General features: G+C 34.6%; 1 protein-coding gene across 2 annotated transcripts; it reads right to left on the minus strand.

Moving 5' to 3' along the window:
• Window positions 1-204: 204 nt before the first annotated feature.
• Window positions 205-13,701, minus strand: LOC140979299 (probable LRR receptor-like serine/threonine-protein kinase RFK1). 2 transcript variants are annotated; one of them, XM_073444654.1, is made up of 24 exons: window positions 13,295-13,701; window positions 12,533-12,707; window positions 11,826-11,897; window positions 11,659-11,727; window positions 11,505-11,576; window positions 11,133-11,204; window positions 10,961-11,032; window positions 10,803-10,874; window positions 10,637-10,708; window positions 10,464-10,535; window positions 10,316-10,387; window positions 9,314-9,379; window positions 9,035-9,100; window positions 8,518-8,580; window positions 8,373-8,420; window positions 8,194-8,237; window positions 7,602-7,978; window positions 7,329-7,524; window positions 2,070-2,213; window positions 1,846-1,964; window positions 1,546-1,756; window positions 1,217-1,454; window positions 986-1,136; window positions 205-757 (listed from the first exon to the last, which is right to left on the minus strand). In XM_073444654.1, the coding sequence occupies exons 1-24, from the start codon at window positions 13,389-13,391 to the stop codon at window positions 377-379; spliced, it is 3,021 nt and encodes a 1,006-aa protein (XP_073300755.1). In that variant the 5' UTR covers window positions 13,392-13,701; the 3' UTR covers window positions 205-376. The 2 variants fall into 2 exon arrangements, with proteins under 2 accessions (XP_073300755.1, XP_073300748.1); XM_073444647.1 differs by having other exon boundaries at window positions 206-757; window positions 8,373-8,423; window positions 13,295-13,700.
• Window positions 13,702-16,881: the final 3,180 nt, after the last annotated feature.

Consider the following 16,881-nt stretch of genomic DNA (forward strand, 5'->3'; position numbering starts at 1 on the left):
TTCAGATACCCGATCAGGTACTTCGGGTAGAGATCTTCTATCCGAGCCCGACTAATTACTTGATTTACCCGAAAAAATGCACCGGCCCGGTCGGGTCAGTACCCGGTTTTCTCGATATAATTGCCCACCCCTATCTCTAACTCCATCTTCATCGTAGACGTGTCAATATTAACTCCACATCAATGTAAAAAAACCATATCTATAATCCCCTTTTCAAAGAAATCAATCCTCTTCTAAACAAAATCAACAGAGTGAAAAGCAGCAGGAAGGAGAAATCCCGCAAAACCAATTCCTCACGGCCTTTGAAATATACAAGTTATAAAATACACAACGCGAAATATTAACATGGCTCAACGCGAAATAATAACATGGCTCATCAATGTGATCTGGTATCTCTAGTGGTTTCATAGATAACAGAGCTAGAAGAAGTGAAACTTGCATCTGTTAGTATCATAGTTGAATTCTGCTTTTGGATTACACCAGAACTTTGACTTCTCCTCTCTTGGTTGAAGTCTTTGATGGCTTTAAACCGAACATCGTTCGTATATGCGCTTCCTTCTGGTATCAAATCTGGAATCGCCATTTTACCTTCAAGCATTTGGACAACCTCAGACATTGTAGGCCTGATAGATGGTGTGGAATTTGTGCACAGGAGTGCTATTTTCACCACCCTTTCTATTTCCTCTTTGTTCTCTTGAGAATGCAGGTTCTCGTCTACTAGTTCTTCGATGTTTTTGTTCTCTTGTAAGTGATTAGCCTGCAGAAATATGGCAGTTGCACAGTTATTTTTAGTGGAAAGCAACGGTTTTGAAGAATTTTTCACATGTAAATGGAAGTTGGGAGCTACAATTGCTCCTACTGGTTTTGTGTGGCTGCCTATGTGATATAGAAATCAAAACTTGAATTTAGGCTGATGTATAACACAAAAGATTTGTGTTCTACTATTCAATCAAGCTGAATCTAATTTCAAGTATTTGCGACATACCCAGTCTAGAAGGCAAATGAAGTTACAACTGGGCATGTAATTGTTGTTGCTTTTGCCACTGACTATTTCCAAGATGACAACTCCAAAGCTGTAAACATCTGCTTTGTCTGTCAGATAACCCCATAATGCATATTCAGGTGCCATGTATCCTCTGCGATCAATATGGGAAAAATATGTCAAGGTAATGGAGAGGAAATTCAGAATAATCTACAGTCAATGAGATAAGCTCACATTGTTCCAGCTACTTTGGTGCTTATATGTGAGTTCTCATCTTCGTTAAGCCTAGCCAACCCGAAATCTGATATTTTTGGATTTAGATCTTTATCTAGAAGCACGTTCGTAGCTTTAATGTCTCGATGCACAATTTTCAGTCTAGATTCATCGTGAAGAAAAGCTAATCCTCTAGCAATTCCAATACAGATCGAAAACCGAGTTGGCCAGTTCAGTATCAACTGGCTTTCCTTTGACCCTGGAAAGTATCATCCTACTACAGTTACGTGCTAATGAAGGTAAAATATGCATAAGACAAATGGAATCTTATTGAATCGGTAAATTACTACCAAACAGAACGTGGGCGAGGCTGTTGTTTTCCATGTACTCGTATACCACCAGCAATTGATCTCCTTCAATACAGCATCCATACAACTTAACAAGATTCGGATGTTGTAAACAAGAAATCATGCCAATCTCATTCAAAAATTCACGGTTTCCTTGTCTTGATCTAGAGGAGAGCTGCTTCACAGCAATGACAGTACCATCAGATAGTAGACCCTGCAACAGTTTCTCCATCAGATGATGAGAATTACAGAAGGGACGGAATAAAGAAGAAGCAAATTTTTTGGTAAAAAACTACCAACTACCTTGTACACAGGACCAAAACCACCTTCTCCAATTTTGTTTGCACCATCAAAGTTGTTGGTAGCAGTTCTAATTTGTTTCAGCGTAAAAGCAATAGTTTGCAATTCTAGACCTTTCAAATCTATCAATGAGAAGCATAAAATGAGCTTTTATATTTGACTCTCGAACACTGATTGTTTACAAGTCAAGAAATGTTCCATCATATTTAAAGGATTCAGAGCATTACCAATCCCTGATTGTCTCCTGCTTGTTAGATAACCTTTCCACCAAAGGATGCCTAAAATTGCCATTATAGCACATATTGAAAGTACTGCAGCAACAATGTAAGCAGTAACATTCTTCTTTTTACCATATGAACAAACTTTGAAATCTGCAAAGAAAAATAGACAGATAAATAAGAATACTCACTGAATTATATTTTTCATAAAACATCTCTCAACTGGATTCAAATTTATTTGAAACTAGTATGTTACCCATTCCTATTGGTATTATAAGGTAAAACAACTGTTTTTGGTGTTTCTAGGGTACATCACAACTGTTATAAGGTAAGCTTTGACCGTAACACAACTTTTAGTACATTGCAAACTCCTAAAGTAAAGGCTCTTAAGCATTTCTCCCAAACTTTGGCTAGCATAAGATAACGGCCGAAAGCCACTACAAACCCATGCACTGCTTTATGAAAAATATTACCATGTTCTCGCTTTCCTTCTGATGGTGTGAGATGCATTTAATAAGTAATGCAAATCACAAATTCACACATTTAAAACTTGAGAAAATTTATATTTATTAATAAAATAAAGCTTTGGTCCAGTACTTCGGGACTAGATGTCAAGAGTAACATTAGATTTACAGGTTAGTCAAATAATAAAGTCGCTAAATTAAATTTGTGTGAACCGAACCCAATCAAGGAAGAAAACCATTCTCAGTTCTGTGGAACAGATGCAGTTGCATGAGTTAAGAAGACTATAAGAGCTAAAACATAACAACATTCAATATTGTTATGATCAAACGCTTACCACTAGGCCAAACACTATAGTTATTAGCAAAGACGCAATTTTATTTTCTTATACTCGTGGTAGCGCAGAGTTCACCTACTTGGTTGCTAATAGGTTGGGCTGTTAGGCCCATGAGTCCGAGGAGAAGTTGGTGTTGTCTCGTATCTCTTATATATCAGTCTTACTATTTTCTCTACCGCCAACCCTATCATCAGGAGATATTGTGTTACCCATTAAGATCTGATGTCATTCTTTTACGGCCCACCTAGCCAACCAGACCAAGCGGCGCAATGTGAGCAGTTTGACGCACGAAAACTTCCCAGGAAATCACTCATCCAAGTACTACCCTCACTCATGCACACTTAAACTCAACATTCCACTCCCAAATAAATATAGATATATTGTAGAACCCGTAAATTAGACTACGTTTTTAAGCCATGCATAATTCCTAGTATTTAAATTAAAATGATTTTTATTGCATGAGTATTTAAATTCTTTTCTTGAAATGTATTTATTTCATGCAGTAGTTTAATTACTACCTTTTTAGTTAAATAAGTGAGGCCGGACCGGAGTTGGAGTAAAGAGGTAAATTTTAATGTTAAGAAAATATTCTTAGAATTTGTTTAAGATAAATAATAAGTTAATTTATTGTAAAAGAAAGTTTAAGAATTTATTTAAGTAACTTGAGATAAGTAGTAAATAAATTCTTTTAGGTTCAATAATTTAATTAAAAGACTAAAATAAAATATGTGACCAATTGAGATAAGTTAATTTAGACTTATTTTAATTAAGAAATTATAATTTAACATGATAGTAAATTTATCTTTAAAAATTTAAAGAATTATCCATGCATGCAAGATAATTACCATCCTAAACTAATTTATTTATTCACTAAAATATTTAATGAGTAGATAAAACTCTAAAGAATTAAAATATAAGATCTAAGAGATATTTCCCCTCCATTTTATTCAAAAATTTCGGCCCTTCCCTTGAATATTTTTAAAAAAGATTTTTATTAGTGAGGCAAATTATTCTTTAAGTACCTTTCCTTATCTATTCTTTTTGGGAGATAATTCCATCACACTAAATCATCAATAATTAATATTTAAGCAATATTTTACCTCCATCTCGCTTAAAAATTTCGGCCCCTTCATTAGAAGATTTAAAATATTTTTGACAAATCAATTCCTTAGTTCTTTCCTTAACTTTTACTTGGAGATAACCTTTCACCATTTTTAAATCCTCATTAATTATTAAATAAGCAAAATTCCCTACCCTATTTCATCTAAGAAAAATCGGCCACCTCTATGGAAAAAAGGATTTAATTTTGGTTAACAACTCATCCTTTATTTTTCTCTCCCTTAATTTTTCCTAGGTAGATATTCTCCCCACTTTTAAATCTCTACTAAATAATTTATTTAAGCAATATTTTCCCTTGCTCCTAGACCTCATACTCGACCACATGCATCCCCAATATCCCCTCAAATCTTTGATATTATTCTATTTTCCCTATCTCTCAAGCTAGTAGATAGAAAGAATATTTTTTCATTTCCATTTATCTTGTATCTTCCCTTCAATTTTCCCTAGCCACTCTCCTCCCCATAATTTCGAAAATTTCAGAAGAAGGGAGGGTGCAAAAACCGTGAGTTTCAAGTGAGGAAAAACAAGAGAGAAAAACTAGAAAGAAAACAAGAGAAGCAACTCCGTCTCCGCCGCGCCGCGTCGTCGTTTGATTTGTTTTCGTTTCAAACAAATCCAAGGCATGTATATGTTTTTATTTGCTCTTCAATCAAGTCGTATTATGATTTTTAAACGTTACATGATCATGATTTCCCATCCAAAACCGAAATATGACAGCAGTTTTTGATAAAATTCTGCACAGTTTTTTTTATTCCATTTCATGCTTCACGGTTTGCACGGCTTTGATGGTTTCAGGATATGGATCGATCCTAGGCTCCCAAGGCTGCATCTAGACATGTATTAGGACATGTTAGGACCATGTTGGTCCATTCGTTCAAGCCCCATACCCGCTGGAAACTCGCATATGACAGCAACACTCCATATGCGTTCCTTTTGAGTCTCGAGTTTATAGTTGCTGTCACGGGAGAGAGTTCTTGATCTTGGCTGCCCTAGGGGCCTATAGCCATGGTTAGAACACTCCCCTATCATGTCTAAGATGTGACCGAGTCGCCCTTTTGAGGCTTGGTCCATGGTGAATCGGTTTTCAAATCAAAAGAGCAAGAACAGCCCCTTTTTCCCCTTCGGCCCTTCAATTTTCAGCATGTGTAGTTTCGGCTTTGTGGTGTTGGTATGGATCTTGGTTGGCTCCTTAGCCCTTAGCCACGGTTCATACCATACCCCTTGATGTCTAGATCGAGCCATGGTCAATCGATGGCCATTGGAAAGGTCCACGACAGCAAACGAAGCCGAACACACCCCACGCACGCAGGTTGCTTCTCGGGTGGGACTTTTCGGTTGGTTTCGGTGTAGTGCGGATTGTGGCTGGCCTAGGACCCATAGCCATGGTTCAAATCATTCCTTAGGACATTGGTAAGAGGCTCTGGTCGGTGGTTCAAGCCCCAATGGCCGGTAGTCTCGAAAACGACGCATTGGAACGCACACACAGCTGCTGCATTTTTGGACAGCAACTTGCTGTGGCGGTTCAGAGGCTCGTTCGAGTTCTTGGTTGGCTTTTAGCCTATGGCCTTGGACTGGACAGCACCTCATCATGTTAGGAAGGTCATGTTTTTGGCCGTTCGTGATTCGGATCATTTTAGAGGTCGTACGAGAATTTACGGTGCAATGTGGCAAAATGACTCTCGAAAGAGTGTTTCACGTTTTCGGCCTCCATTCACAAAAATTTCGGCCCTTATCATATTAGGAGCATTATTTCATCATTTTAAAGGTATTTTAATCATGACTAAATGATGGTTCGGTGTTGGTTCGGGTTGGCACGGAGTCATGATTAAATACGAAGTCGTTGGGCGTAATTGTCTCGTTTTTGGATTCAATTACAAAGTTTGGTCAAGAAAATCATTTGCATATTTTTCATGATAAATTTAGGTCGCAGCGAGCCTGGGAACGATCCAATCCATGTGGTAAAATTATTATAGGATATGTAATTACGCCATTTAATTATATTAGGTGCATAAAAATATAAAATATTCATTTTTGAGATTTATGCGATATTGTTTGTGGCCATTTCACTATCATGGGAGCATTTTATTATCCGGTCGCCAGTTACCGGTCAGTTCGGTTTGTACCACCCAGTATACTGTGGCATTAGTCTGATCAGACGTACATTACTTCACCCGGTCGCCAGTTACCGGTCAGTTCAGTTCAGTGCAGGGGCCACTTGCGTAGACCATAATCTCAACAGAAAATTTATGACATGTTATTTATGACAGAGATCGATTGAGCAAGCATTTCACTTATGATTTTTAGTCAGTTATGCACGTATTATAATTGCTCATGACAAGTTATTTTCACATTACGCCTCATGACATGATATTTTATTCCCATGCAACTTTATTATATTATTTACTCGTTATTTACGATATATGCATGCTGAGTCTTTAGACTCACTAGACTTGATGGTTGTAGGTACCGATGATGCAGGGACCGAGGGCGGGGACCAGTGAGCTAGCTGGGGTCGGCAGTAGTGGAACCCGAGGACCTCATGTTTTTAGCATTTACTATTTTGACTCAAACAAATTTCTTCGTTGTTGAATTGTATTAAATTATTATCTTGCAAACAAACATTTACTTCCGCTGCTATTTTGAATGGTTAAACTTTTATCAGTTATTTATTTATGAATGAGGCATTTTAATTAATTAAAAAGAAAATTTTTAAATTTTCCGCAAATTTTCAAGTACGTATTTAGAGGCCACTACATATATATTTCTTGGGAGACTCAAATTCATGACCTCGCTCTGATACTAATTGTTAGGATCTAGCGCTTACCACTAGGTCAAAAGTTATAACTGTTAGCCAATGCTCAACTTTATTTCCTTATACTCGAAGTAGCGTAGAGTGCACCTATTTGGGTGCTAATGTGTCGGGCTATTAGGCTCATGAGTCCAAGAATGTGTGTCTCTCTGTTGGTACTGTCTCGTATCCCTCATAGCTCAGTCTTACCCTTTCCTTACAGCCAAACCTGTTCCAGCAAAGACAGTATTACCGGTTAAGATCTTGTGTCACTCTTTTACGGCTCACCTAGCCAACCAGATCAAGCAGCACAACATCAGAGCCAACCAGATCAAGCGACGCAATGTCAGCAGCTTAACGCAGTAGAATTTCCTAAGAGGTCACTCTTCCCATTACTACTCTCACTTATGCACGCTCAACTCAACTTAAGAGCTTGCAAATGCCACTAAAACATTGCCTATCTGGTCTCATACTGTAGAAACCATCTGACATCGGCATTTTTTCCAGAAAGTAAAGTAACATTAAGGAAAGGACAACGAAGAAAATGATGGGAAGAACTCACTAGAATTGACCGAAATAGCTGATATAAGTGGACCATAATCTCCTCTGTTAGGAATACGTGTAGTCCCTTTACTTGCCCAGTAAAATCTGATCTCCAAGGTACCATCTTCCACTGTGGCATTAAAATTTCTAATCACAGGCTTTTGAGCTCCATAAGCCTCATCTTCGATGTTAAAATTTTCCCAAACTAGTTTTCCCTGTCGCAGAAATGGAATATCAGTAAAATAATACAAGTCAAGGTGAAGATTACGTTTCTTTTTCCCAAACAACCAACCTGGATGTATATATTGAACATCCGCCTGCCAAGACTGTTATATGTATCATCATTTGTGAAAAGAATTTCAGCAAAGTGCAGGGTCACATTGTAACTCCCATTTTCCAGGCAGTAATGAAAATATGTCATCGAAAGAGGGCTAAGGCGTGCTGTGACATACAAGTCAGACAGATTCGAAACCGATGTGGCTTTGATAGTACGTGAATTTTGATAAGTAGGTTCATCCATGAAATCTCCGGTGCTAGTAAAGCCCCAATAGTTAGCACTTAAATATTCTGCAGAATCACCTCCTTCATCTCCTTCATAAATAACTTTTCTTTTTCCTTCATTGATGGTTAAATCTTCCCCGCCACAATTAACATATAACGAGCACCTATCTGTCATAAGCAAACAAAGAGCTCTAGATTACAACTTTTAATCATTCTCAGGTTTGCACAAACGAAAGAAAGTTATTGAGAAGTTTTATACACTGAAACCAACCAAAAATAATGAAGGATAATCAAAATCCAATTTACGAAAATGATAGAATCAAATTTTGGTCACTTAAAAAAAATACTACTTTTTCGAAGGAAGAAAAGGATAGCATACTTACATCTAGGACAGAACAAATCCTTAGTACATGGAAGGATTCGTCCTCTGTTGAAGGTCAAGCATGGGAAGAGTTAGCATCAGAGGAGAACTCAAGTTTACCGACTTGCTATCTTTCAGACTAGTCCATATTACTGACCATTAATGAGGCAAAAAACAATAAGTGGCCGAAATGCATCTTACGGTGTATTCACTGTTGATGAGCCTTTGAACAAGTTAACGATTCGATTCCTACTACAGGAGAAAAACAGCAAGAAACAACTAAATATATTGAAAAAGTAAAAGTTAAATCAACTTGATAAGGTAAAACAAATACTAATGGATTTACGTGTTGGGCAGACAAGCAGGATCATTGGGGCCTTGCAAAGTAAAGTTGTTGTAAGACAGGTCACTGCATCAAAACAGAAAAGCTAGTTGTCATGATCTGGATATTAATGTGATAAGGATGAAATAATAAGCATTGATACTGTAAACATTTGTCAACTTTTCATAGCTTTAGCAACACAGGAACGGAGTTGAACAAATTTCTTATCAGCAAAGACAAATATTATTCAACTAAGCCCCTTTAACTTTATAAATTCCATTTGAACATCCGACAGAAAACCTTCAGAATCCACAAACAAAAAAATAAAAGAGAAGAAAGAAACCCACTGTTCTGTCAAGTGTCCATAAATGATGACCTTAGATGGAGAACTTGAATTTAAAACTGTTCATGTGAAGTATCGAGAACAAAAAGCAAGAACTGTTAATTTCATGCCAAGAATTTGAAAGGGGGTACATTGTTTAGTTATGAAATAAAACGAACCAAGAACATTTTCTCATGATTATTAAAATACAAAACATACATGTTGCCTCCATCCTTCAAGATTGTTCCAGGTATATTTCCACTCAGCATGTTGCCAGTCAAAAAACTACAACAGTAATATCATTTGGTTAGAAAACATGCTGGCCGGGAATAAAATTACTGGTTGAGAAAATGCACCAGAAAAGAAGTGAACCGGCTTAATTAAGAAGAGAAAAGCCTGATTTATAACATATTATCATACTTCCATCAGGATAGATTCTTTCTCTAAAGATGATACTTCATCAAAGAAAATAAAACAGAACATTATATTAACACTCACACAAATTTCAGATTTCTTGCAATGTTATTTCGAATCCCTCCCATTAATTTATTGAAACTGACATCCCTGTCAATGAGAATGAATGAAAAATATAGTCAATACGGAATTAGAATGTCATTTTTCATTAATTTTCAGATAAATAGTTTTAAATTTTTCCAAGAAAAAGGGGAGTGCACTCAGGTAGGAGAAAATGTTATTGAAAGAGTAACACGATCACAACAGTCAGTTTAATATCTGAATGATACAATAGCATGAGTGTAACAAAATGAGAATCGTTCTAAGGAGAGCTCAAGAATCAAATTGGATTGAATTGCCAAAACAATGTAGGTTATCATACCACCAATCTATATAAAATAGGCATTCAATATACAACACCAGTAAATTAAAGCATTGTCATTTTTCCCCAAGAGGATAAAGGTCCTCATTTCCTCCAACTCAGCACACACTAAGTTCATAGAATTAGAAACATTTACAGATCAAATTGTTAGGACAAAAGCATTTATTTTCATTAAGGAACATGTGTTTTACTTAATTTATCATATTGACTTAAGGAACACCTTTGGTTCTACTCTTTCTTTCACATCATCTTTAGGAAATTCAAGTTCCTTTGAGAGGTAACGTCTCTCTGTTCTACATAAGTCAGAAAAGAACTTTAAAAATCCACCAAACTCAATTGATTGAGGTTTGATGGTCACCAGTGGATAGATGGTGTGTCTGCACCAAATATCTGACTAAGAGAGTAAAATAAAGGAGGAAAAAAATTCAAGTCCCAAGAAAAAATACTAGAAATTCAAATCTTCTGAAAAAGAGAAAAGAAAGACAAAAAATATGGTCAAATGTGGCCTCCAAAACCAGGCGACAATCTAGAGATTCCATAAATAAGAGAGAAAAGAATGGAACGAGGGTTGCTTTTGACTAGAGTGGAAAAAAGGCGGTTGAAAAGCCAACAGAAAACATATAACTATCAGCATATCCATTCTAATATACAGTAATGTTACTCACAACATTTTCAGAAGTCTGAGTTTCCAGACATATGCAGGAATCTCCCCAGTAATGTTACAATTTCTCAACACCCTACAAAAGAATGAGCCATTATAGAGACAACAATAACGAAGAACCCTCTTGACGAGAAAGTTCAATTTTCGCATACAAAGTCAACAAGCGTGTAGAGCTCCGTAACAATGGAAATTCCTGAGGCGGCCCTTTTAAATCACTAATTCTCCTGTAAAAGATAATTTATCAGAAGCTTTTTTGACAGGTATGCAAGAGCCAGATGAGGAGAGTAAAAGGCTGGAGTCCAACTTAGTATTGTAAAATACTTACAGGTCAGTTAACGCATTCAAATATGATATGTTAAAGGGGATAGGCCCTTCCAGTCCACTAGCTTGCATTTCTCTTCATTAAATATTTGAACATTCAATTACCATAACAGGTACACAAAGAGAAATTTTCCATCATATTCAAAATAGGGAATGTGAAGATATCTTACAATTTGGTAAGAAGTTTCCAGCTGTGAATGAAGTCCGGAATTCTCCCACTTAAGTTGAGATCATTTATCCTACTGTAACGCAGTAGCAATACCATTCAACAAACCAGAGAATTTCAAAAAACTAAATTAGATTAAAGATGATAATACAATGTACTTACAAATCTGTTACTTTGGTTAATCCAGCAAAAGACATTGGCAACGGCCCTGTTAATTTGTTGGAGGACAAGATCCTGCGATTCAATCAACAGCCTTAAATAATGAAATTGCTGGTCGTAGGCCTATATATCATAACTATGATTTAATGATTAAAATTACAAGAGCAGTTCTTACAGAGTTTTCAAATCAATCAGCCTCCCAAGCTCAGAAGGAATGGTCCCGGAAAATTGGTTAGCTTCAAGGCTCCTGGTCAAATGTCAACAATTAAATTTTTCATACAATGCACGGAAATTTTTCCTTTCTTTAAGCCAAACATGTACAATACTGAGAACTGTGACAGCATTCTTCAATCACACATTTGACCTAGTTATTTCTTTCTTTGGAATTTGTAACTAGCCTTCCAAGAAAAATGAAAAGATGATACAAACAACAGTTTAATTGCCTTCAAATAGTATATACGGCATGCCCCTCACAGTTTCACCTAACTTCCATTTTTTCGGTCATGAATTATTTCAGAAACAAGGGGGGAATTGAGTTAAGGCGTACAGGTACGTGAGGGTTGTAATGTTTCCCAACAACTTAGGAATTTCCCCCGATAAGCGGTTTACAAGAACGGATCTGCATAAACATTTGAAATCATCAAAATTTATCAAAGAAACAACCATGCATTAAAAACCAACATGTATAAGATGAAGCATACATAAAGTTCAATCGTGTTAAAGCCCATTCTTTTGGAATTGTACCAGTAAGGAGGTTGTAGGCAAAATCACTGAAATAAATCAAAAGTCAGATTATGTTGAACCAATATAAGCATGAAAGTCGGATAAAATGTGAAATCTAGAGATCATACTGGTCTTCTGAACTTACACATCTTGGAGGTAGGGAAGCTTCAAAATAGAAGGCGGAAGAGCCCCCGGAAGATTGAAGCTCTTAATGACACTGCAATAAAGTAGAAAATGAACATAAATCCTTAAGCTCATAGTCAATGCAATGGAAAAACCACAAGTTATTTGTCTTATAGTACAAATAAAGGGATAAAAAAAAAAAAGAAACCCATCATGTCAAAAATGAAATCCATTAGAATTTATGTAAATAAATGTTATCCATTTCTCATTGAATGCTGGCGCTCTTAAGAACAAAGACTATTGAAATGTTCAAAAAAAATTAATATAATTTCCACTCAGAAAATGAAGACCCTCCTACTTATGTTGATACTGATCTCGGATTCGCAGGAAAGCTTAGACATGAACAGACTGCAGCCATCTAAACAAATGTTACACTTGTTCAAGAATTGCAAAACTAAGCAGCTAGGATTTCATGCACAGGTATATTCGCTCCTGTGGAACCATATAACAAAATCTTAACCGAAATGGAAAATTCCAAAGTAGACAAATTTATTCCAAAATGGAATGATGCCAACCTGCAACAAAGACATCATAACTTGTACTAAGTGCTTTTTTAAAAATGTAATGATATATCTAAATCACATTTACAGCCGTACATCAATTAAAATAATACTCACAACATTTAAATCAATGTAGCTTCTGAGAAAACTGAATATTTGAGTGCCATACATTCTTATAACATGGCAGACGGTATTGTTGGCAAAACTGCAATCACAATCAACATAACCATCGGAGCCACTTGGAGCAGTTTGTGAAATCCCAACCATCTCAACTTCACATGAATCAGCATTGAATCTCCAAAATGTGGCACCAAGTTCATTTGCGATTTGTTGTAGGGCATCCACTAATCAGAGAATGGATTTAAAAAGCACGAGATAAGTTGAGAAGACAAGTAGCCAAAACTTGAGAGCTTGCAAAAGAACACGGTACTTGATGTGAAAGTACCAAAAATATGTGCTTGCTAAAAAAATTCTCCTTTTCCTTGTAAATTAAATACAACCAAGTCCAAGATTTAATCCCACCAATTTTAACCTTAAAAATTCCCGATCAAGTTTACAAAACTATATCCTAGAATATGACAATTCATCTTTAGCCGCTTTGTGAGAAACATGCTTTCCTCAGTCACGATTTCCCCAAATCTCATTCTCACAATCAACATATACATGTGAACTAAAAAAGATGATGAATACCATTTTAACTCGTCGCCAAGTTATTTCACAACTCCACCCCAACTCCTCAAAATTTACTACAGATTTAATCTCTTTCTTCAACAAAAGATTTCCCAGTTTTCACTACAATCTCATATGTTGAATCTTCTTTCACTCAATATTGAGTATCAAGAAAACCAATCTTTTATTCAATCCAGATTCAGGGCATCCGCCAAAAAAAGTGTCATACTTTTTAAAAAGGAGCAATAGATCAGTTGCTTACCTTCGTCTTTTGGCACCTGTGACTCAGATAATTTCAGTAGCCAGAAACAACAAATTGCAAATACACAAGAAACAGCTAGAGACTTCCCAAATACCATCCTCAAGCATCAAGATTCAAGATTTATCCACATACGAGACAATTTATAAACAGTGGGAAGATTATAATCGGTTTAACAAATAGACAGTTTGTTACTTGTGAAAGGAAAAGGACCACAAATCTTTCAGCGAGACGCAATGATCTTACTAATTCCGTACTATAAAATGAAAGGTCTAGTTAAAGAGATTTTTAGTTTTTACTTCAAATTTTCCAAGGTTATAATAAAATAATCATTAGTGCAAAGTTGGCAGCTTTGAATTTTCGACTCTAGCCAGGAATCAAGATTGACTTCTCTCTTCGACAATTAAAGGAACAAGATATTCCCATAACAAACAACCGTATTAGACCGATTATATAATACATTAATTAGGCTAAAAAAGTCTGAAATCAAGAAACCGATGTTAGCTTGTTAATGTTTGGTGTAATCACTTAACCACAATTATATATATAGTTATAGCTATTATAAACTTAATTAAATATGATTTTATTATTATTTTTTTGAAGAATATTATATTTTCTTTTTTAAGTATATATTTACATTTTATAAATATAATTAAATATGATATTTTTTTAAGAATATTATATTTTCTTTTTAAGTATATATATTTAAATTTTATAAATGTAATTAAATATAAATAAAAATTTAATTATATTTTATTTTAAATAGATTATAAAACGTTTTTTTAGTTAAAGACAAAATAAGAAACAAATATTTGGTAACCATGAATGTCATACGTCTTTATATATATAAGGTATTTTTCGATATATAACGATATCGTATTGAAATCTCGGTATACCAAGATATTTCGATATGATTGGTATACTAATTATACATATTGAAAATAGCGAAATTTTTGGTACGGTATCGGTATAAATTTTTTAATACCATAATTTTGTTATGGTATGCATTTTTCAATATGATGTGGTACTATATACAACACTTATGTAATTGGAGTGAATAATTTAATACGAGGGGAATAAAAAGTAGAACTCATCGGGTGTTAAAATAAATAAATAGTCTTATTTTACAAATAATAATTGGTAAAATTGAGTATCGAACCTCAAAAAAAAAAACCAAAAGAAAGGTTAATTGGGATTAAGTCCAAACATGTGTTATAATTCAGTCTATATGTCAGAAAAACTTGTTTTAACTCTCTCAAATTACATATACCCAATTTAAATTTACTATTATTCAATTTATGTCATTCGTATCAGAAATACATACATTTGTATCTTATTTTCGACAATCTGTATTTTATGTCAATAAAAGTCATTACGTTATCTGTTTGAATTTGTCCGTGTAAACAATGGCCATAACCAAAAAAAAAAAAAATTAAGAGCAGGTTTTAAAAATACGATGAAACAGATGAAATACTGTAAAATAGAGATAGTTTCTATAATTGTTATCGAAATTCCTAGATAACATATGTAATTGTTACCACCAATATTATTACATTTCCTTGACGAGAATATTTTAAAATTCACAAAAAAATTTGTGAGATGTATATACAACCCGACCCAACTCGTGAAAGTGTATTATTTTTTATAGTAAAACTATTACTTTTCATGATAGATATAGATCAAATCGACTCGTCTAATAGATACATAGACATTTAAGACGACCTAACAAGATACTTACTTTTTAAAAATTTATGAACTCGGGATATATCTTATTCAATTTTAAAAATAATACCATTTTTTTCTTCTTTTTTTTTTTTTGGCCATGGTGGTTTTAGCCAAGCCAAGTCAAGTCAAGAATTGGAACGAAAGTTGTGGAATCAACTTGAGGATGGTTCGATAAACAAATTTTATTTTACGAGATAAAATTTTTTTCTTTACTATTTACTCTAGAACAATTGTGTATTCGTGCTTTAAAAAAACCCAACACGAGTCAAAATCCACTTGGCAAAAAATGAATGGAAATTATTACCAAATCACTGTGGTAAATTCAATTACGTCAAGCAATGTTTCTTAATCCACACCTTGTTTGGGCTGCTCAAGTTTGATTAGCTTTTCTTTGAATCAATAAAAAAATATAAAAAATAAAATTGATTATTCGCTTTAAGATGTATGAAATTACAACCATTTACCAATTTCAACGCTAAATTAATTATTTAATTATATGTCAAAGTCTTGCGTAATGCTTTGGACCCCTTTTCCTTTCGAAATCGTTCTCTCTAATTCTTTATATATATTTATATATTATTATTTATTTATTTGGAAACGTAATTCTCTTTTCATGTCGAATAATGCAATGCATGTACGTGGAAATCATATGAAATCGGTCTAAAATGTTGTACTGGTTAGTCCAAAGAACTTTATTTTAATAATTTAAAATCCAATTATGTGGATGGTTTCGTACCAAATTAAGTTCAAACTCGTTAAAATCTTGGCTTTGTACTCTATCCAAATGAGTTCTACTTTTTCTCTTAAAAAAAATTTAGTAAGTCCCATTTTTTATGTGCAGAAAAAAAAAAACTTTAAATAAAACGATAGCTAAAAACTCTATACGATGTTTATAATTACGGCTGACGACCACCTCATTGTTGAAGAATTTCAGAAAAATTAATATAAATGATTTTGATTGACTCCAAGGCACGTTTTGTAAACGCTATCTTTTAATAGATGTTTCTCGATCTCTTTCAGGATACAATGGAGAAAACAAGTTAATTCAAGACCCTTTGAATCTGATGATGCACTTCTATTTATAGATAACGTGTAGATGATTCTGAACGGACATGACTCTTAGCCAAACAACACTTTTTTTCTGAACTGACACATGCATCCGTTCATGAACCAAAGCGTCCACTCGCAAATAGTCATGAGGTTTCTGAAGATTCTGAAAATATGAAAATAAATTTCTGAAAATATTCTAACAATTCCCCCCATTTTCAAAATTTTAGATAGTAAAATAAAATTAAATAAATAGGATAAAACGTTGAATTGGCTACACCACCAAAGTGATTGCTTACGTACCCTTTCAGGATCAAGCCATCGTAGTTCAAAATAATGCATCATCAAGAATAAATAGCACATAAATGAAAGTAACTTTTGACTTTGAACTTCCACTTAGTGTAAACAACTCAAGGTTTAGTTAAGGTACTATGGTGAACGAGTCTTGAACCAAGGACCCTTATAAAACCAACCGGAGTCATCACACATACTATTATTCATTCAAAATATTTGTCTTATTTTGTTCCAACGCATTACTGGCCATGCGTAATATCCCGATTTCGTGAATGCTCTAGAGATGGTCTATAAGATCTCATAGAAAACGGCCTGATTTCCACACTCATATAGGTAAATTCCCTCAAAGTGATTCTGCCAGTCACTTACTCTCATAGTTGAATTTATTAAGGAACTAAATCCAGCCTCTTACATGCAGAATTTCCACATTAGAGATTTTGAGAAAGGGGTTTAAATGAATACTCTAATGTCTCTTCTAAGTTATTCTCTAACTTGTTAGTACCCTTTGAACTTTGTTTGTATTT

The sequence above is a fragment of the Primulina huaijiensis genome, chromosome 1, assembly GCF_012295235.1.
Source record: "Primulina huaijiensis isolate GDHJ02 chromosome 1, ASM1229523v2, whole genome shotgun sequence".
NCBI classification, from domain to species: Eukaryota; Viridiplantae; Streptophyta; class Magnoliopsida; order Lamiales; family Gesneriaceae; genus Primulina; species Primulina huaijiensis.

Excerpts from the sequence above, each read along its gene's own strand:
- LOC140979299 (XM_073444647.1), bottom strand. The coding sequence starts at position 13,391 with ATGGTATTTGGGAAGTCTCTAGCTGTTTCTTGTGTATTTGCAATTTGT. Across the intron at positions 11,577-11,658 it reads TTAACACGATTGAACTTTAT|ATCCGTTCTTGTAAACCGCT; the intron begins GTATGCTTCATC and ends ATGTTTATGCAG. Across the intron at positions 8,238-8,372 it reads TCATCAACAGTGAATACACC|AGGACGAATCCTTCCATGTA; the intron begins GTAAGATGCATT and ends GACCTTCAACAG.